Source organism: Convolutriloba macropyga, chromosome 15 (assembly GCF_964194025.1).
Source record: "Convolutriloba macropyga chromosome 15, txConMacr16.3, whole genome shotgun sequence".
NCBI classification, from domain to species: Eukaryota; Metazoa; Xenacoelomorpha; order Acoela; family Convolutidae; genus Convolutriloba; species Convolutriloba macropyga.
The window spans coordinates 35102128-35123753 of record NC_134482.1 but is presented as its reverse complement, the minus strand read 5'-3'; the positions used below and the strand labels follow the sequence as shown (position 1 = coordinate 35123753).

The following is a 21626-nucleotide window of genomic DNA, read 5'->3' as shown; positions in this document are numbered from 1 at the left end:
TTCAAACGGTGCTGTAAATCCGGCTTCTAAGGCAGGCAGGCTCTACTGTTTCACTATTTCGAGTGCTATTTGTGATCCACAATCGCCAAATAAGAACTATATGTCACACTTTTATGTCAAAGTGTGTCCACTGCGTGAGATGGGAACACATTACTGACCGCTACTTTCAACGTTTCCACACCAAGCATGCACTTTTTCGTGTGCTCCGATTCCATGTTTTTTCAGACCGCCTACTTTTTATGAGCTGTATAGTGAGGTAGTTTATAAGGATGCGTGTTGGAACGGCCTTCATTTCTGTTTAATTGAAGCTACACTGATAGAACACAGCCCTCGGTTGTGGCAAAATTATTCAGACAAATAGCAGTGCGTACAATCTCCAAACACTAATATCCGCTTTCCCCTCATTCACAAATGCGCATAAAACTGCAAATTTTTGCAGAAAATGTGCAACTTTTGCAGAATATTTCATTACCTCCGCTTTCACGTAATTAGCAAAGAAACCGGGTAAAATTTTAAGCTCAGACTTGCTTTCTTTGAGCCCGGCAGTTCTTTTTTTATTTGAAATATTTCAGCCGCCTTTCACAGCAAATGGAACAAATTCACATTTGCGTAATTACATACAACAATTGGGGGTAAAGTACATAGTAAAAAGGAGGTGGTTTAAAAATAGTTTATTCGCTTTGTTGATCAGCTAAAATATTGCTATGGCTGAATAGATAATGAGAATTAAATTACTTGTCGTTGTAAAGAGAAAGATAGAGCCTGTTGCAATTCGAGATAGAAAAATAGCAGCAAAAACAATCGATTTTCTGTGCAAAAACAAGTCGAACACCAGAATGGTATTAACATATACAACTTTACGTCACACAGGCTCTGTTAAGTACAGGTTATACGTGACTCTGCTTGAGGTCAATGACGTTTATCGAGAATCTCCTTGGGGCTCGAGGAGTTTAGTCAAATTTTCAAAGTGCCTTGTGCAGAGTCACATAACCTTGCTTAAAACACGCAATTTGCCAGCTTTAAAATGCCGCAGTTCATGGAAGTCAGCGTCATGGAAGTCTGGCTATGGATATAGGCAGTTCTGGTATTTTAAATTCTGGCACTGATGACTTTCGGCATTATAAAACCTGGAGATGCGTGTTTTAACCTTTCTCGGATGTTTCCTTTTCCTATCAAATAATAGCACTAATTGGGCAATTTTCTATTTCAGGAAAAGGAAGCAGTCCCAGTTATTACGTAACTGGACAATTTTATTATGCAAAGATGCACTGTTAATTACGTAACAGTTGTGATAAAAATATAACTGGGCAATTTATGAGGAAGAACTAGAAAGCCATCTATAGTTACTGCCGACTTGAAAGAAAGAAACTGTTTCCAACAAACTCAATGCTTAACTAGATGGCAGATTTGATTATCCGTAATGAAATTTTAAGTATTTACTAAAATTCAACAAGCACTACACTAATACCTTAAGTAATGGTGTCTTTTGAAGGACGAGTGCATTTTATTTCGTTTGAAAATTTTTCGTAAACAGTATTAATTGCAATAACGATTTCATAACTTTTTAAGGATTGATTGCATTTAACAACAAACTTTGAAAAGTTTTGTGAACATTCTATTAATTTGAGCGACTGAATTGAAATTTTGAACTGATTGCCCTTAGATTTCCCGAATTTTGAGTTTTACGTTCTTACATGGATGGCACCATGAATATGAATGGTCTTGGATATCTCAGCCAAGATTCCATTAAACTAATTTTTTTGTGTGTCTTGGACTTTTTCACCACTAAGTACGAAAGGTTTGTTTCTTCTAAGAACTTTTCGAACGGTGTTGGTTTTCATGATCAGGTATAGACTCCATATATGGCTTTGATATGATTGCCAAGAAAGGTTTATGGTAGTCAACCTCGGCCACTATTCCATACGCTTCAGAATTAGGCTCCTTTACCCATTTTCAAGAAACCCCCTTTTACAGAATTAGGGTCCATAAATCAATTTCCTCTTATCTCCCCTTCAAACTATCCCAAATATACAATTTATTGACAACAACGTACTGGTTTGTCGCTAATTATACGAAAAATTCCACCATTACTTAACTGAATAGAAACAGTTCCTTAGATGCTGTATGTTTAGTATTTAAAAAACAGGTAGAAAGAAACTCACAAACTACATAGCAAAAATATTCCTGATTGAAAGAATAGAGAATGTATTCAGCAATAGAAACAATCAACATAATTATCATGGTCATCGAAATTATCATCTCGGCTGAGAAAGAGAGAAAAGAAAGGCAAGTATCAAAATAACGAAAGTCGCTAATCTATTCAAAGGGTGCGGGTTCGATCCCCGTACAGGTCCTTGTCTTGGGCGGCCACATAGGCGCCAAAGTAAAGCATGTGAACAAACTTGACCTTAATAGCACAAGATCAATGCATTACAAATGTACATCATTATTTTTATTGTCATTTTTTCAAGATTTTGAACCACTATAATAGTTTTAAACTTAATCTATAGATGCCGAAATTATCACGAATTGTATTTCATTTTGTCACTGTTACGGCGCCACACGATTAAGATTGGTGTTTATGACGCCAAATTTGAACTTCAAAATAGTAAAAGTTGTGTTAAATTGGAAGGTTCAAAACCTTGTTCATTTGCACCTTACCACCCAGCATCGGAAAGCAGCAGCGAAAAACGACGACAGAATTAAACCTATTGCCGATAGATTGAGATATGGTCGATAAAAACAACACATTAAATCTACGTCCTGACATTAACAGTTAAGTTAGTCTCATTAAAATCCGGCTTATTAATAGAACTGAAGATAGTTATAATAGTAGTAGTAGGTAGTCATTGCTATTGCTGATCCATGGTTTCTGTTTGGGGTTGTGGCGAATGGGGTGTGAAATCCCGCACTTCCTGGTAAATCATCTGTTTCAAATCTTCCTTCGACAGCTCGTCGATTCCAGCATCGAAGGAGAGTGGGCCAGGGAATACTGGCTCGTCGGCTGGGTCATAGTACTGGCTAAGGTACGAATGGGCAAGTGCATCTTCGACTGTGACACGTCTGTGGGGTCCGAACGTCAGCAGACGCTCAATAAAGTCGCAGCAGTTTGCATCGGCGTTTCCACCGCATAAATCAGACCACTGAAATCAAGTAAAATAAGTAGAAAAAAGATGAAGTATTCAGCAGTAGAAACAAACATAGCCGACTGATTGCCGAAATGTGTAATTCCGAAATAAGTGATGTAGAATAAAGGGTGCTAGGAAAATTAGCCGACAGGGCGTTTAGCCGACAAGGAAAAAATGAGAAATTTAGCCGACAGTTTTACCATAATTGGTCATAAAGTTTACTTCAATTGGTCATAAAAGTCTCATTGGTCCCTAAATCAGTAGTTCGGTTGTGATAGATTCATATCAAGTCGCACGGGCCGCTGAGGCATGGCCATGGCCCTCGAGGCATGGCCAGATGCGGTAAAATACGGTCCGACCACGGATAAACCTTCGTTAATTACACTAGTTGATGAAAAAATAGCGTTATATGTGTCCGCTTACGAAATATTGTTTTAAATTGGCCAATCGCAGCTTCAGAATAAGTTTTATTGCTCATTTTACTTAAATTGTCGGTTAAATTTCTCATTTTTTGGTTGTCGGCTAAACGCCCTGTCGGCCAATACGGCGGCCACCAGAATAAAGATAGCAAGGGATACATAACAGCGTTTCGTTGCCATGCTATAATATTAATATAAACCAATATAAAGGAGTCCTTCATTGACCTTGAAAGCGTTAAGAGTCATCTTAATGTGTTGTTAAGTCATCTTTTATGAAAAAAATCATTTAGAGGGTTTAAGTCAAACTGATAATCACGTAATTCAGGGTAAAAATGAGGTCATGCACATAAAAGCAGCAAAAGAGTAGGCAAATAGCGACATGAAAAGGTCAAAATTGTTCTTTCGCGAATTGAGCTGATAAAATAATGTGATACAAAAAACCTGTGAGACGACGAAACAAAAACAAGACGAGTTATGAAAAACAATTCGAGGAACTTTCATGCACTAGACAAAACTAGACATACAAATTACTAGGCAAAATTTTGGGAAACAACTTAGATATAAGAAATCCCTCAAAAAACTGTAAATTTTTTGAAAAAAAAGATCATGAAAAAAGACAAAAAATTTTCCAAAGTTTTTTTAAAATAAATGCTCAGATTTCACGGGTTTTTTGAGCAACTCTTGTTTTCTTTTAGTTTCCCTCAAATAACATTTTCAATTAGGTAAGGTCAACATAACCTGAGTCGACGTTCTCCCTGCAATTAAAGCCAGCAAAAATCAATTGAAGATGTAATTTTGAGAGTAAGTCAGGGGTGAAAAAAAATATTTAAACAAATGAACACAGAATTAGGTTCACCAAGAGTGAAAAAAACAGTAGTAATAAAATTTCGTGAAAATTGCACGAATCAATTCAGAAATAATATTTAAATTGAGTGTGCCTTCCTATGATTGTGTCCAAAAATCTTGAGGAAAAAATGAAAAACCTTGAAGGCCTACAAAAGCTCCAATCACCTATTGCTATTGCAGCTTTAGGAACAGCAATCAAATTGCCGCAGGTAAAACTAAATCCACTTTCGAGAAGAGACTACGTTCAAAAACTTTTTTTTTCTATTGACAGTAAATTACTTTCAAAACCACTCGGTTAGCTCAAAAATCAGATATAACATACATTGTAATTATCCAGTACAGTAAGTTAAATCAACATTAAAGGTTCCGTATCCTGCTAAAGTAAAAACAGCGTTTAAAGTATCGAAATCTTCTTCCGAATTGTAAAGTTTAAACTGCTCAACGTTTTAACATCTTAATAAGATTTCATTTTCCGCATTTCAAGATGAAATTCAATGTTCAGATGTTCATTCCATTTCAAAATGATTTTTGTAGATATTAGTCACTTGCTTTCAAAAAAAACAAGGTCTGCTCTGGTTTTTTTTTAAAAACGAAACCTCTGGAGAAAATTCCTCTACGAAATGAAATGCAACATATTCTTAACAAATAATCATTTCTTTACTTTGATAACATGCTTTGAGTGATAAGCAATTCTGTTAAATGTCAAATTTCCTTAAAAGGTTTCCAATTTCCTTCAATTGGTGTTTGTTCGTATCTTGGGGGGGGGGGTTCCAATGCCATTACGGTTATTAATCGGTCACGAACTCTGTTAGTGACGGGCTTTGCCGTCTAAGCAAGAATTCGAAAATCAAAATATTTGACTTCTGAAGTAAAAATTCTGTAAAAATACATTGAGACGAAGAAAAAATGCTAGATTAGGATTTTCTATAGAGGCGCAATCGCAAAACGACGGCAAGGTCAACTATATTAGCTTTTGAAACAGCGTATTTTAACAGCCGAAAACCACCTTAAGTGAAAACATATTGTGGCTATGTTTACAAATAAGGTAAAACAAAGTTTCTACGACCTTTCTATGTATTATAACGTAGAAATTTGACTTCTGAACTAAAAATTCTGAAAGTCAATCTGAACAATTTGGTCGATATATTTGTATATTGTGAAGAAGAAAAATTGCTAAGATAAGATCAAGATTTTCAATGAAGGCGCAAAAGCAAAGGTAACGTCGGCACGATTCAACTAAAAGAGCCTTTGAAACTGCGTATTTTAACAGCTGAAAACTACCTTAAGTGATAACATATCGCGGTTATGTTTACTAAATTAGGTTAAACAAAGTTTTTACGACCTTTCTATGCATTATAACGTAGAAAGTTGACTACTGAACTAAAAATTATGAAATTCAATCTGAAGAGCTTTGGTCAATAAAATATACATCGTGACAAGGAAAAATCGCTAAGATGAGATTAAATTTTCAATAAGCGCGCAACCGCATAAATAACGTTGTCAAGATTCAACTATGTTAGCTTTTGAAACAGCGTCTTTTAACAGCCGAGAACTACCCTAAGTGATAATATATCGTGGTTATATTTACCAAATTAGGTTGCACAAGTTTTTCCGACCTTTCTATGTATTATAACGTAATTCAAACCATTTATGTTCGTATGCAAAATCTGATTGAGTGTAACTCGCTAATTCACTCGATAACATCTCATTTGTTCTCTAAAACAATGTCTTGGATATTATCGATAGCGATGTTCTTTTCCCATCCAATTCTTTTCTTGAGGGAATTTTACTTTCTTACATATCGGGAGGTCACCCCAAAATGTTTCAAAACTCTTTTAGCTTCAAATCAACTAATTTTATGGTTAGCTTACAATTTATGCCTTTGAGCCTTTGCTCAGATTAAATTTTTTTCTCAAAAACTGAAAAGGCTATCCTTTTCTTAAATCGAAACTTTTAGTTCGTTTGGTAACAAAGGTTTCACAAGTGCCGGGGACAAACTCTTTTAGTTCCACAGTTTTATAAAAATGTATCCGCAAGTTCAAAAATTTTAGTTTCCTTGCAATTTTTTCTTTGAAGTCATTGATGTACAAATAAAAGGAGAGGACCCACAAACTGTTCTGTAAGCAACTCTCTGGTTCCTCATTGCCTGCTCTAAAAAACGTCCTCTAATTTCACATCGCTTTCTGTCAGCTAGGAATGACTCTCCGTTTCATAAAAATTGTTGAACGCTTTGACAAATCCAATTGAAATTGCAATAAGTTTTTATATTTATTATGATTAAACAGTAAAGCTTCAACTAAAACCAAAAAGGCTTCTGGGGTCGATTTCACTTTTGTCATCCTAATTGAGTAACAGAGTATTTTGTTTTATTTAATCGTTCACTTGACTTGATAGAAGTTCAAAAAGTTTGGCAACATTAGAGTAAATGAGACAGGTCTATGTTTTTTCCATAAAACTGCGTCGATTTTTAAAAAAGAAATGACAAAAGCAATTTTCAAACTTGCAAGTGAGGAATAAGTGTGGAATAAGCAAGTGTGGAATGCAAGTGTGGAATAAGAATCATCAATGACTCATATCGAAAATTTAACAGCTTTGATAGACCGCGCATTGAAAACCCGAAGCCCGGACAAACCTCGGACCGGGAGCTTCGTTATTTTCAAGCGAATGAAGGGCCTCGTACAACTCTTTTAGCATAATTGCTCTGAAATTCCTTTTTGACTCTAATAGAAGAAATCTGATATTTCACTTCTGCTTCATTGTACATCCCTGAATTTCAAAATTCCAATACCAGCAATAACTAATTAAGCAAAAATTAAAGCAATAATTTACACACAATATCTAATTTGTTCTTGACGAAACTTCACTTCTCATTATTTGATGGCATGCCACAGTACAAAGATTTGCCCGGTAATTTTTTTCATATCTAACCAAAAATGTTCAAAATTGAGAATCGGTTGTTCGTCCGTTGGAAGCAAGTTCTTGAGTGATGAGATTCCAACGGTTTGTGCTACGCAGATGTACACCTTTCATGATTTGGTCTGATAACGTTAGCAACTTCTCGGCGCGGAAAAAGCAGCGCAAAAGTAGGGGAAGGGAACTCCATCGCCATTTCAGCTCAGATTGCCCACAACTGTATCAAGTGGAAGTTCAACCCACCCAGTGAGCCGCATATAAATTCTTTTATGTGCATCAAACTGACCAAACACTTTCGCATCATATTCTCAAATTTTTCATATCTGAGATTAAGTTCTGCTATATAATCCAAATAGACCACTTTTACCCTATGTTAAAATTTGACCAAAAAATTTTTCAATTGGTGTTTGTTCGTATCTTGGGAGGGGGGGGGGGTTCCAATGCCATTACGGTTATTAATCGGTCATGAACTCTGTTAGTGACGGGCTTTGCCGTCTAAGCAAGAATTCGAAAATCAAAATAATTGACTTCTGAAGTAAAAATTCTGTAAAATACATTGAGACGAAGAAAAATGCTAGATTAGGATATTCTATAGAGGCGCAAACGCAAAACGACGGGAAGGTTCAACTATATTAGCTTTTGAAACAGCGTATTTTAACAGCCGAAAACCACCTTAAGTGATAACATATTGTGGCTATGTTTACAAATAAGGTAAAACAAAGTTTATACGACCTTTCTATGTATTAGAACGTAGAAATTTGACTTCTGAACTAAAAATTCTGAAAGTCAATCTGAACAATTTGGTCGATATATTTGTATATTGTGAAGAAGAAAAATTGCTAAGATAAGATCAGCATTTTCAATGAAGGCGCAAAAGCAAAGGTAACGTCGGCAAGATTCAACTAAATGAGCCTTTGAAACTGAGTATTTTAACAACTGAAAACTACCTTAAGTTATAACATATCGTGGTTATGTTTACTAAAATAGGTTAAACAAAGTTTTTACGACCTTTCTATGCATTATAACGTAGAAATTTGACTACTGAACTAAAAATTATGAAATTCAATCTGAAGAGCTTTGGTCGATAAAATATACATCGTGACAAGGACAAATTGCTAAGATGAGATTAAATTTTCAATAAGCGCGCAAACGCATAAATAACGTTGTCAAGATTCAACTATGTTAGCTTTTGAAACAGCGTCTTTTAACAGCCGAGAACTACCCTAAGTGATAATATATTGTGGTTATATTTACCAAATTAGGTTGAACAAAGTTTTTCCGACCTTTATGAATTATAACGTAATTCAAACCATTTATGTTCGTATGCAAAATCTGATTGGGTGTAACTTTTTAATTCACTCGATAGCATCTTATTTGTTCTCTAAAACGATGTCTTGGATATTATCGATAGCGATGTTCTTTTCCCATCCAATTCTTTTCTTGAGGGAATTCTACTTTCTTACATATCGGGAGGTCAACGCAAAATGTTTCAAAAACTCTTTTAGCTTCAAATCAACTAATTTTTTGGTTAGCTTACAATTTATGCCTTTGAGCCTTTGCTCAAATTATATTTTCTCAAAAACTGAAAAGGCTATCCTTTTCTGAAATCGAAACTTTTAGTTCTTTTGGTAACAAAGGTTTCACTGCTGCGTTTCTTCGAGAAAGACAGATTTTCAACGGTGAATGTCTTTGCAAAATGGCACTAAAACTTCGCCAAAAATGTTAATGCTATTTCCATCTTTGCATTGGTAATATTGACTCCAATCTTGATTAAGCAATTCTAGCCAAATATAAAAAGGTCGATTTTTTCTTTCTATTCCTTGATACAAAACTGGGTCGCTTTTACCTGATGGTTTTTATTGGAGAAATTGAAATGAAAAGGCGAATCAGATGGTTAAAGTTTTTGGCGGGGAAAAATAACCTTCATTTACTTTTAACTGGACAGACTATGATCAACTGAAGTTAAAATTTGATTGGCAATACCAGTTGGTTTCTCTTCATTCGAAAAACTTATACAATCTGAGACCCGAATTACTTGAAAACTCATCTGTCACACCTACTGCTTTCTTGTCAAGAAATTTAGAACATAACCGACTAAACTTTGGAAGAATTGCTCTCGAACGACCCTGTGGGAGCTCTAATCAATTGCAACTTGCTTCAGTCGAGGGGGGGGAGCTTAAATGGGACTAAGAAGTTCAATAGTGGGCTTCAAATAACCACATTAGAGGTAAACAAACTACTATTAAATTTAAAGTGAAAAATGGCACCAGTTTCTGGGCACTTTTCATTCGACTTTTAATATTAAATTGCCGCCAATTGAGTTCAGCCGCTTATAATTGTGATTGAGAGAGAATTTTAGATCACGGGCGTAAACGTCAAGGGCGTAAAAGTCACTCGAAAACAAGACACACGTTTACAATAATTGCTATGAACTTCGTTCAAGAGCCATTAATAATCAACTTACAACAGCACCCTGGCTGTAATCGATGTCCCAAATGGTAATTCGTCAAAAATATAAGTTCTTATTCGAACGATATGATGCCTAGTGGTCTTTTTGCCTGGTGACCTTATTAATTCTATCCACAAGGACTCGAAGAAACTCAATGGACTCGAAAAAAAATAGCATCACTTGTACTTTTTGACGACGATGTTTAGGGAAATCTACTTAACAACGCCTCCCTCCCCCCTCCCCCCCACGACAATCATTTTTCATTAGCGCTTCGTGAAAAGAATGTCATGGAGTTCAACAAAATTTTGGGAACATTTTTGATTTCTTTCAACCGTTTCAAATAGTATACTAAAAAGTTCTGTCTGAAGGTTAAAAAAATTAGTAAAAAGGTTGAAATAGTTATTCAAACATTGTGCATTCAAGAGTCATATGTGTATTGTACTAATGTTTTTGTCCATTGTTTTGCAAAAAAAGAGCATTTTGAGGAAACAATCTTAATTCGTTAGAATTAGAATTGGCTTTTGGATTGTGTGCAATAATAGTATATAAAATCCGTCAAACAACCGAAGAATGAATTAAAATGCTGAATTTGTCAAAATGTAATGCTAAGTGAAATCGATGTCTTTGTCTCACTGATCATAGCCTCAAATTTTTGACTTTTAATACTACGTTTAGAATTGAAAGAATGCCATCATTGGAGAGATCAGATATAGCAATGTTGCATGTCAAAACTTTGTCCAATTAAAAGTCTCATTGATTTCTGTGAAATATTATCTAGTTTTGTTGAACTCCTCCTCATTTTTATCAACATTTTGCTCGCACCTATATTATGACGAATTTTGATTTGGTACAATTGTGACGTTTGTTTTATTTCTTTAGTCACAGTATCAGATAAGTGACCTGACGCGGCGACTACTAATATTACTACATCAATTCTGTTGTGACCCGCACGAATATGATTAAGGATTAACATTATGCGCCTGAGGAATTGTCTGTCTCAAATCAGAAAATGTTGACAGGGATATGGATGAACTCCAGTATAAAATGAAAAATGAGATTGTCGTATTTTTGTATGTGCACACGGAAATTAATAGGTGGTTGTATTTCTTGACAAAAATTCGGACTAAAATGACTCTTTTGGTTTCTAAAAACTGCCTAAATTTTAAGTAATGTTTTATTCGAGTTTCAAGCAGAAAACTATGCCGACCGCGCAGGTGACCCATTCCCGATTGATTCGTAATTCGACTTGGATAAGCATTGGCATTGTCTTTCAATTCGATTTGTTGCTTCTGTGTTTGAATAATCTGATTCTAATATCAATCGTTTCCGCTGCCTTTCCGATAACCGGTTTTTGTTCTTGAACTATTTCAATTTTCTTCCCCATATTTTGTTTTCAAATTATCTGTATTATTTGTTAGTTTTGACAGCTTTTTGCTCATTTCAGTTTTTGATTGTTGAGGCATCTTCAATCAAAACTGGTTGGTTTTATGTTTTACACAGTAATTTGCATTAAGCAGTGATAGTGAAAAATCGATTATTTGATCACTACTGTAAAAAAAAAGTGAAAACATTTAAAACACATTAAAACTCCTTTCTTTTGTGCTCCACTTAATGCTTTGGCGTGATCAAAATCACCACACCAAATTATCGCGCCTATAACAGCAGTACATAAACATACCCGGCAGATTGCCGGAAAATAGCCGCCGTTGATTCCCATAACTCTATTGGGATTGAAAGAAAAGAAAAAATCAATAAAAATTGATTTTCGCATAAAAACATTTTTAAGTGCGATTTATTTTGATGTCATTTCGTAGTTGAACATACTTCTGTTTCTTAGAGAGAGGCTACAGGGGCTATTATCAATACCAATAAGCATTATAGATAGTAACTAAAACTTATGAGAACAAAGTTCAAGTACCGGGCATCTAAAAATGGGCTTTATGGGTTTATCCCGTTTCTATTTCTGACTTCGATTTTTTTAATACTAACTCTCTTCATTTTGAATTGCTTTGCTGAGCAGCTGCTGTTTAAAAGGACTTTGAGCAGAATGACAGAAGAGTGAAACTAGCCTAGAGAAGTCAAAAAGATTTCACGCAAAATGTCGAAAAAAGCGGCAAAATGGGTAAAGCGGCAAAATGGGTAAAGCGAAAAAACACAGCAGGACAAGTCCTGAATTACAATCCAAGGAATTGAATGAAAAACAGACCTAATATACCCGACCAGCAGATCAATTGCGGCTATTAATAAAGATCATGGCAAAATAAACGCCTTCTAATTGAATTATCGATAATAATCCAGACCTGTTGCTTGGGTTTAGGGGCAAGATTTTCCACCCAGTTCCTGGCATTTCGGTTGGTCACGTGGCTTAGGTCTTCCGGACTGGGAGAGCCCAGAACATCCAAGATGAGGTCCAGTTGATCCAGGTAATGTCTCCCAGGAAAGAGAGGTCTCTTGATTATCATCTCCACTAGAATGCAGCCCACTGACCAGACATCAATGGCTTTCGTATACCTGAACAAAAAGTTTCCTAAACAATCGAATAACTGGTATTTGTTTCATATATTAATCTTCGGGTTTTATTAAAAAAACAGCAACTTGATCAATTAAACAGTCAGTTATCTTTTCGGTTTGTTCCCTTCTTCCAGCTCATTTTATTTGCAATTCCCCCCAAGGCGCACTGTCATTAAAAGAAGGATTTGATTTGGAATGAATACACAATTTGATTCTGCTAATAACGTTTTAAATATCAGTTTTGTAACTCATTGAAAATGAGTCACCGAAGATAACTCATTAAAGAATTGAAGTCTTTTTGCCCTTAGACTTAAAGAATTAAGTCTTTTTGCCCAATACTTACTGTCCTAATTTAGGACACTAAGTTTAGAGCAAATAGACTTAGTTAGAAACCTAAACCTAACTTTTGACATTTGCATCAAATCACTAAAATTTTTGGCTGATTCACTATCGAAGACGTTTGGTTCATTTCAACTCCTCTATATTTTTATGAAAACTTATTTCACTAATCTGCTTAATTGTACTCTTAACATAAATTTCAAATGAAAATCATTACTTTCGTGCCCTTTGGTTTTCTAAAAAAAATCTTAGTCTACGTCTGCTCGTGCCCAGCACTCGGGCGCAAGCATCCTTTGTATCGGGGCACTAAGTCCCTCGGGCGTCTAAGATTTTGTTCCAACACACTAAACAGCGATGCCAACGTTCAGAGTCAATTTTCGAAACAAAACCGACTAACTTTGAGGAGAATTGCTCTCAAACGACTGGCAAGCGGATGACTTTGTCAGAAGCTGCAGTTTAGTTAGGCTAGTTTTAGCTAAAGGGGCGTGAGCGCGGGCGGAGGTCGAGCATGTTGCATTACGGGTGGAATGTAGAGGAGGGGTGAGGAAGCGTGGGGGTGAGTTGAAGTGTGGGGATGAAGTGTGCGTGGTGGTGGTGGGGGGGGGGGGGGGGGGGTGAAGTAAGGGGGTCAAATTACCCTTCACAGGAATGAATATTTATCTAGGATCGGTGAATCGCATATTTTGAAACAATTAAGCCGTAGGGCTCTAATAGAACTTAATGCCCTCCGAGCTCTACCTATTTATCCCGTTTTTGAGGGCGAAAAGTCAAAAAGGTCAGGCGAAAAATTGGTCAAGCGACAAATTGCATTAAAAGGACCACAGGACTAACAGAATTGCTACAGACTTCGTTCGAGAGCAATTAAAAAAGAAGTCAGAGTTCTCGTCATGAACAGATGTGATCTAGCAAAAAAAAAGCAATGCCAGAAAGGCCCAGAATCAAACTAAAACTACGCAATAACTTAAACGTGGAGCCAAAAACAAAGAAGCCATTTGAAAAAACGCTATCTGTTAAAAAACAATTAAATAAGCATAAGTTCCAATGAAAGTAGTGGATAAAACAAGGAAATCAACCACCAGCAAAATTTGTCCCGTTCTGCAAACGCTAATCGCGCATGTCGAATAGGGCCAAATTTTACTACTTGTTGATTTCCTTGTTTTATCCACTACTATACATTCTCTCTATATTCACTTCTTTTATATTTTAAATCTATCATTTCTTGTCTCACTTGGTGCAAACTACTAGTGTCGAGTTAAGCTGGTAATTAATCGTTATCAGACGGATAAGTTGGGTTCTATCAGTGAAACTGCTTCGCAGATCCCCACTGACTCCAGTGGAAGTCCCCAGATACTAGCATAAAACTAGTGAGACCGTGTAAATAGCACGTAAACAAACTTGCGAAAAAACTTGAACAAAAAAGAAAACTTGAACAAAAATTGAAAGAAATATTAAAATAATAAAAATTTTCATATATCCCCTAATCAATATTTAATCAATCTAAAATTAAAATTTTCTGTCTCACTTGGTGTAGTGGTTAAATCATCGAGTCTAGTTAAGTTGCTTTAGCAAACGGAAGGTTTGGGGTTCCTTCCTCACTATCTACAGTGAACGTCCCCCGACTTTGATGAATTACTGTGAAACTAAGTGAGATAAAAAAAACCAAATTCACAGTTCTTAAAAAGGATGATCCCTGCTATGAGACTGTATATGGGACACACTGTGATGGGTATACAGTCAAAAAACACTGAGATCGGTGGATACACAGTGATTAGTGTTTTTCAGTGTAACTTGAATAAAAAACCAGCTTATTATTTATTCTAAATCTGGTATTAATTAAGAAAAAAGGTCTAGATCTAAAATATCAGGGAACGGACTCCGTCCGTGGCTTACCAACCTGCTTGGTTTACCACGAGCAGAGCTCGTTCGCAGATATATCAATAAAACCCAAAAACTTCATGACAGATATATTAAAAGAGGAAAAATTAGCTTCTTGAATATTATACTTATAAACATGCTCTCTGAATTGATTTCTAGTATGACCATATCTATATCTATGAAGATAAATACATAGTCTATATTTCCTATTTCTAAATCTATATAATGATATATGTTTATAAACATTACACATACTACATGTTAGATATTGATCAGGATCAGAATAAGGATATCCCAAATGTTCTATATAATCTTTCACTGTAACCATATTTTTACATACATAACAAGAATATTCCAAATCTTTACAATTATTACAACATTCTTTCCAAGGTTTATTTATACACTTAATGCATTTCATTTTCATTTTTCGAAAAATTATTTTTTGATTATTTCCCTAAATAAATACATCATGTCTCAATCAAATAATACTAGTGTCATAAACTTCTGCCATGTCTGTAATCTATCCTTTGAATCAAAGAAGGGTTTATACAGTCATCAATCATACGATCTCAAACATAAGGAACTATTGGAGAAAAAGTTTGAGTCTGAAGAAGACGAAATCTCGGAGAGGGTGTATAATTCGGATGAAGATTATTATATTATTAAAACTAAAGCCAAAACCGAAAACAATATCTACTCTAAAACTAGATCGGCGAAGCCGTTGGGGAAACAAGGGCAGAGCCCCTTTCATGGATATGAATGTAAAGAATGTCATGAAGAATTTAGGAATAAAATAGCTCTAACTACTCATTCATATAGTCATAATCGCATGTATCTAGAAAACACAGAAGACTTCGATATAAACTCCAAGTCAGAACATGAGAGAATTTTATATTACTGATAAAGGTGGGAATTACATTGAAGACATAGAGGAAGCAACTAATTACTCTTTAGAAGAAATTAAAAACTGTTACCACTTAAGAAAAGTTAAGAGTTTCAGATATAAGATCGCCGCCGAGTGTGAGTATAAAAAGAGAACCAAAGAAGAAGTTAAAACTACTAAAATATTTTTCAATACTGACTATATTATTAATAACGCAATATATGATTACGGTGACTTCAAACAATCGGCGAAGCCGTTTCACGGATGGCTAGATTTTGAAAAGGAAATATATGAAGGTTATGGCTAAGAGTTTCTCGGAATAAGAAGTATTCAGTTAAACATTGAACCAACTAAAGTATCTATTGGTAGTTATATAGATTTACCTTGCGATCTCAAAAACTCTAAATCAATATTAAATATACGCAATTCCAAATACAACTGCTTACAACTAACTATTACTGCTTGGCTACATCCTGCCATGCACCATGCAACACGTGAAAGTAAATATGTAAATAATCTAATTGAACCAAGACAACATGATGATTTTGCTTATATAATAAGAATACAGAAATTGTATAATATTAATACTTGGGTATACACACCTTGTGGTGGAGGTAAAGTAGAATTGTTTAAACAAGTGGATGATTTTAATAAAGATAGAAAAGATGTAAGAATACTAGTTTGTAGAACACTGTGCCCTAATAAAAAATATAGAAACCCTGATAGATCGCCCAAATAAAAATAACATTAAATATTATTATTGCGATAGGTGTACCTATTGGTTTAACTCACAAATTAAATATGATAAACACGAATGCAACAACTCATTCAAACCAGAGATTGTTTGTCCTAAGAAAAAACATATTACTGTTATAAATGAACACAAACGTCAGAATATAAAAAAATATTATAACTGCCGATATAGAATGTTGCATTGTTGAAGTCTCAACTAATGGTTATGGCGAAGCATCGGTGACACCGGTTCCCGGATGGTCGGAGACCCATAAATATGTAATAGCTGAATATATTCCAATAGCTGTGGGTTACACCTGGCAAGTTAACTTCAAGCACTACTTCGGTCTAAGCTGCATCAAAAGATTTGCTAGAGATCTATTAGAAATAGAAACAGAGAATAATTTCAAACATAATGAAAAGATGATAATCACAGATAAATTATATCATGAAACTAATAACACTTGTCATATCTGCAGCAAAACATGTATTAATAAAGTAAGAGATCATTGTCATGAAACTGGTAAATATAGAGGACCAGCATGTGAAATATGTAATCTAAGAAACAAACAACAAAACTTCATTCCAAAAATATTCCATATTGGCTCTGGCTATGACTTCAACCTACTATACAGTGAACTCTTTAAACAGAATAATGATAAAAGAAAAGTAGATAACATAACACTAGCTGCTGGTAAGTCTATGATGTTTAGCATTGGTTGTCTCAAATTCTTAGCTAGTTATAACTTCTTAGCTATGCCTCTAGATCAAATGGCAAAGATACACGGATGTAAAACTAAACCATTATATCCATATGAATACTTTGGTTTGTATAAGTATGACAGCGAAGCTGCCATTGGTAGCAAAGCTACCTATGATGAAGCTATAGGTAATCTAAAAATAGAAGACTTCAAATCCTCACTACATAATAAATTACCAACACAAGAAGTAGATAACTTTAATAATGAAAACAGTCATAAAACTGGTAAAGATCTAACTATAGAGTATTTACAGTGGAAATATTAGACTACTGCATGAATGAAGATGTCATATTAAGTATGAAAGAATTTGGACTCAACCTACTACATTATGTAAGTCTACCAGGTTATAGTTTTGATTGTTGATTAATGTCAAGCAGTGTTACATTAGATACATTGCAAGATAAAGAAATGCTAGATGATTTTGTTGGAGCAAAGAGAGGTGGTATATGTTGAATAATGGGTGATAGATATATAAATAACAGTGATGGTAAGTCCAAATGGTACATAGACGCAAACAACCTATATGGTTATGCAATGATGCAAAAATTACCTTATAAGGACTTCCGATTTACTACTACTACTCTAGATCCGCGAAGGGGGTTCCTCGATACAATATTGAATACTCCAGATGATAGTGATCATGGTTACTATATAGTTTGTGATATTGATTTTACCAATGAATGTAAAGAGAGAACAGAACAGTTAGCACTAATGCCTAATAAGAGAAAAATAAATGATAATGAATTAGGTTACAGAGAAAGAGATGGAGGCAAAGCAAAAAGAGAGAAATTAATCTTAGACCAAAACAAAAAAACAGAATACATGGTTCATTATAGGAGGTTAATGTTCTATGCTAACATGGGAGTAAAAGTAACAAAAATACAGAGTAATTAAATTTAAACAAGATTATATATGTAGAGATTATATACAAAACAATACAAATAAAAGAGCAACAGCTAAAACTGAAGCAGAAAAGGATTTAAGGAAATTAATGAACAACTCCCTATATGGAAGAATGTGCATGAATCCTCTACACTTCTTTCAAAGCAAGTTCTTGCATGATGAAGAAAAAATAATGAAAAGTGTAAGTAAACCAACATTTAAGAATATAACTAGATATAGAGATTAAAGCCAAATAGAATATATAAAGAAAAAAATAGAATATAGCTCACCTGTATATGTAGGAGTTACAATAATCGAACTTAGCAAACTACATATGTTTGATGTATTCTATATTCTACAATCATCCCTCAAAGATATCACACTTCACTATATGGATACGGACAGTTTCGTATTAAGTTATAGTGAAGGTAAAGTTAGTGATGAGCATACGGACTTAAGTAATCTAGACATACCTATAAAAACTAATAATAAAGTCCCCGGCAAGTTTAAGCACGAGCTGGGGAGTAGGATTAGTGAGGAATTTATAGCATTGTCCCCCAAAACATATAGCTTCAAAAATTATCCTAAAAACACTAAAGAAAAAGGAATAAAGAAGCATAATAATGCTAGGCACATAGATTATTATGATGCATTAATGAATAATACACAGAGAACAACAGATTAAAACAATATACAAAAAATTGGGGATAGCATAACAACAAAAACAAGTAAAATTAGTTTAAATATATTTGATGATAAAAGGTTTTATGTAAACAATATAAAAAGTTATCCACATGATAAGGAAATATTTATTTAAAAGGGATTTGATAAATAGGATCCGAGAAGCGGCTTCACCGATTCAGAAACTATATAAGGATAAGGATAAGGATGTAGATAACCTGATCTGCGAACAGACTTCGTCTGTGGCAAGCCAAGCAGGTTGGGGTACCAAGGACTTCGTCCCTTCCATGATTAATGATATTAAAGAATTAACTATAGATAGCAATAGAAAATTAATAGAAGCAGCTAATATATTATATAATGAGTTATTATAATTAGTTATTTTAATTATAATTATAGATCTAATTCATACTTAGTCTATTTTTATATAAAAAAATGACTAAGCTAGATGAACTTATAGAATTAAACTATCTAGAAAAACAAAACAGAAAGAATAGATTAGAAGATAAATTAAAACAACAAGAATATTATGGTGAAACAGAAGAGTTATTTGATCCTCTAACTAAAACTTTAAATACGAACAGTGAACAAAATCTAGCATTAAGTGAACAAACATTAAGGGCAATAGATTGGCAAAATCAAGAGTTAGATAAAAAAAACTAAGATGATCCAGCAAGCTGGCCTCCAGTTTAATGAAGCTTTAATGAAGTCCAATGGAAAAGCTGTAGAGGAAGCTCGAGATAAACCAGGACTCTTAGTAGATAAAGACACAGCTCAAATTATTAATTTAAAGTCAGTTCAATCTAACCCTCAATTAAAGTTGAAGTTCGGAAATTTAGATATCACTGAATTTGAAATGAATGGTGTTAAACTAATTTATCAAGAAAATGAATTTATAGTTAAGGATAATATATATGAATTTTCAGATGAGTTTATAAACTTTCTTACTAACCCAAATATAAAATATGGTGAAATCGAGGAAGATGAAAACAAAATTAAAAGGTTTTTATTTGATATTGGATATGATTTAGGAAAAGGGGATAAGAAAAGTGCTAGATATAGAGCAATAAAACGTATAATAGGGGTAAGAGATGATGTATATGGTAGGGGATAAAATAGCACTCCCGATCAGGGAAACCGCTTGGCTTGTCACGAACAAAGTTCGATGGATAACCACAGACGGAGTCTGTTCGCAGATCAAAATAGTTTAATAGAAAGTCTACAATTATTAATACTAGAAACAAAAGCTGGTCATGATGGACTATACGATGAAATGCTAGATATATCTAATCAACTATTATCTATGAAAATAATTAATCAAGAACAATTAGATAATTTTGTTTTTAACTATGGTAAATGAATAATGATGGAAAAACAACAACAACAACTATTAGCTAAAGAAGTATTCAGTCCTCAAATAACAAAGTTTAGAGGAGAAAGAATAATACCATTATATAAAGATGAAACATGGTCAGCTGATTTGATTGATAAGTCATCTCTAAGTAAATACAATAAAAATTATAAGTTTATATTAACAGTTATGAATATATTCACAAACTATGCATGGGCTATTCCATGAAAGAATAAATCTGGTTTGTCTATAACTAATGGTTTTAAAATAGTATTAGGTGAACATCCACAGGGTGGCTCTGAAAGTCGAAAACAAGAAAAGTTATGGGTAGATAGAGGTAGTGAGTTTTACAATAAAACATTTAAATCTTTACTTAAAGAATATGAAACAAAACTATATTCTACTTATAGTGATTTAAAGGCTGTGTTTATAGAGAGAATTAATAGAACATTATTACATATATATTTATTAAACCAATGTTCATCAATGGTGATGGTAATTGGGTAAATATACTAAATGATGCAGTCATAACATATAACAATAACATTCATTCAACAAGTAATATGACACCAGTTGATGCTTCTAATAATCCTGATAAAGTTGAAAACTATGTTAAATCTACCAAAGCAACCCCAAAATTTAAAGTTGGTGATTATGTTAAAAATGCAGATAAACGTAATATCTTCTCTAAAGGTTACACTTCTAATTGGAATAGAGAATTGTTTAAAGTTAATGAAGTCCTAAAAACACAATCACCAACATATAAAATAGAAGATAATAATGGAGAGATAATAGAAGGTAAATACTATGAACAGGAACTATTAAAATCCGAGTTTGACTTTGAATCTAATAATAAAGTTTTAGAATCATTAAATATATATTTTAATATAAATAATGACAAGAAATAGATCTAACCAAGCGAAACATCATATGGGGAATGGAAACAACTTAACACTAAGTAAGGCTCGTGGGTTATTCCTAGAAGATAATGATAATATTGATATGAAGGATATCTATAAAATTACAAATGTTCATCCTCCGATAGATGAAAAAGATGTTGTTAATAAAGAGTATTGTGACAATAACTTATTATCCTCTTCTAATAAAATAGACATTTTAAGTAGAAACATAACTAAACTAAGAAAAGGTGACTTTGATAAAGTTACAACTAAAACATTACAACTAAATGAAACACAAGTTAATGAAGAACTAATTAGAGAATTTATTAAATCAGCAAATGAAGTCACAAATACTGTTAAGTTTTGTAATAAAGTTGCTGCTGATACTATCTCTAAATATAATCAATTAAAACAAGAATTTGATAATAATAGGTTTAATCAGAATATCACTAACATACAACTAGATGATATGTTTACTACGGGTCTGAAAGAATTTAAAGAAATTAATAAAAAGACATTGTGCCGTTGATGAAGCACTTATAAAGAATAAAAGGACAATATACAATATATAATTGCTATACTTTTACGAAGTACGTTAGTTGATAATAAAGAGCAAGCAAGATTTGAGAAGCATTATGGTTTTAAACAAGAAGATATAACGAAAAAAATAGAGTTTTTTTACTAATGAAAATAAACAAAGCTATGACGGAGTCCATGACCAATCCAACAGCACCGAGCGAGAGATTACTATATCTCAACTTGTCAACCGTTAATGAACAATACATAAATGAAAAGATTCAAGCCGATAATAAATTTAATAATATTATTAACATTAAAAAAGATATTAGAAATTATTATGAAACTGAAACTAATAACTATAATAAGAAGTTAAGTAGATATAAGAATTATATTAACATAGCTGAGATAACAGAAATAGTATTATCATCTATAGCAACA

At 33.7% G+C, this 21626-nt stretch overlaps 1 protein-coding gene across 1 annotated transcript in view; it reads right to left on the bottom strand.

Moving 5' to 3' along the window:
- Positions 1 to 2188: 2188 nt before the first annotated feature.
- LOC142354598 (mitogen-activated protein kinase 1-like) overlaps positions 2189 to 21626 on the bottom strand; it is a 42530-nt gene continuing 23092 nt past the window's right edge. The window contains exons 5-6 of the mRNA XM_075406925.1: positions 12056 to 12266; positions 2189 to 3143 (exon numbers count right to left, since the gene is read on the bottom strand). Coding sequence (XP_075263040.1) covers positions 2853 to 3143; positions 12056 to 12266 — 502 coding nt within the window. The 3' untranslated portion in view covers positions 2189 to 2852. The remainder of the gene's footprint in view (positions 3144 to 12055; positions 12267 to 21626) is intronic.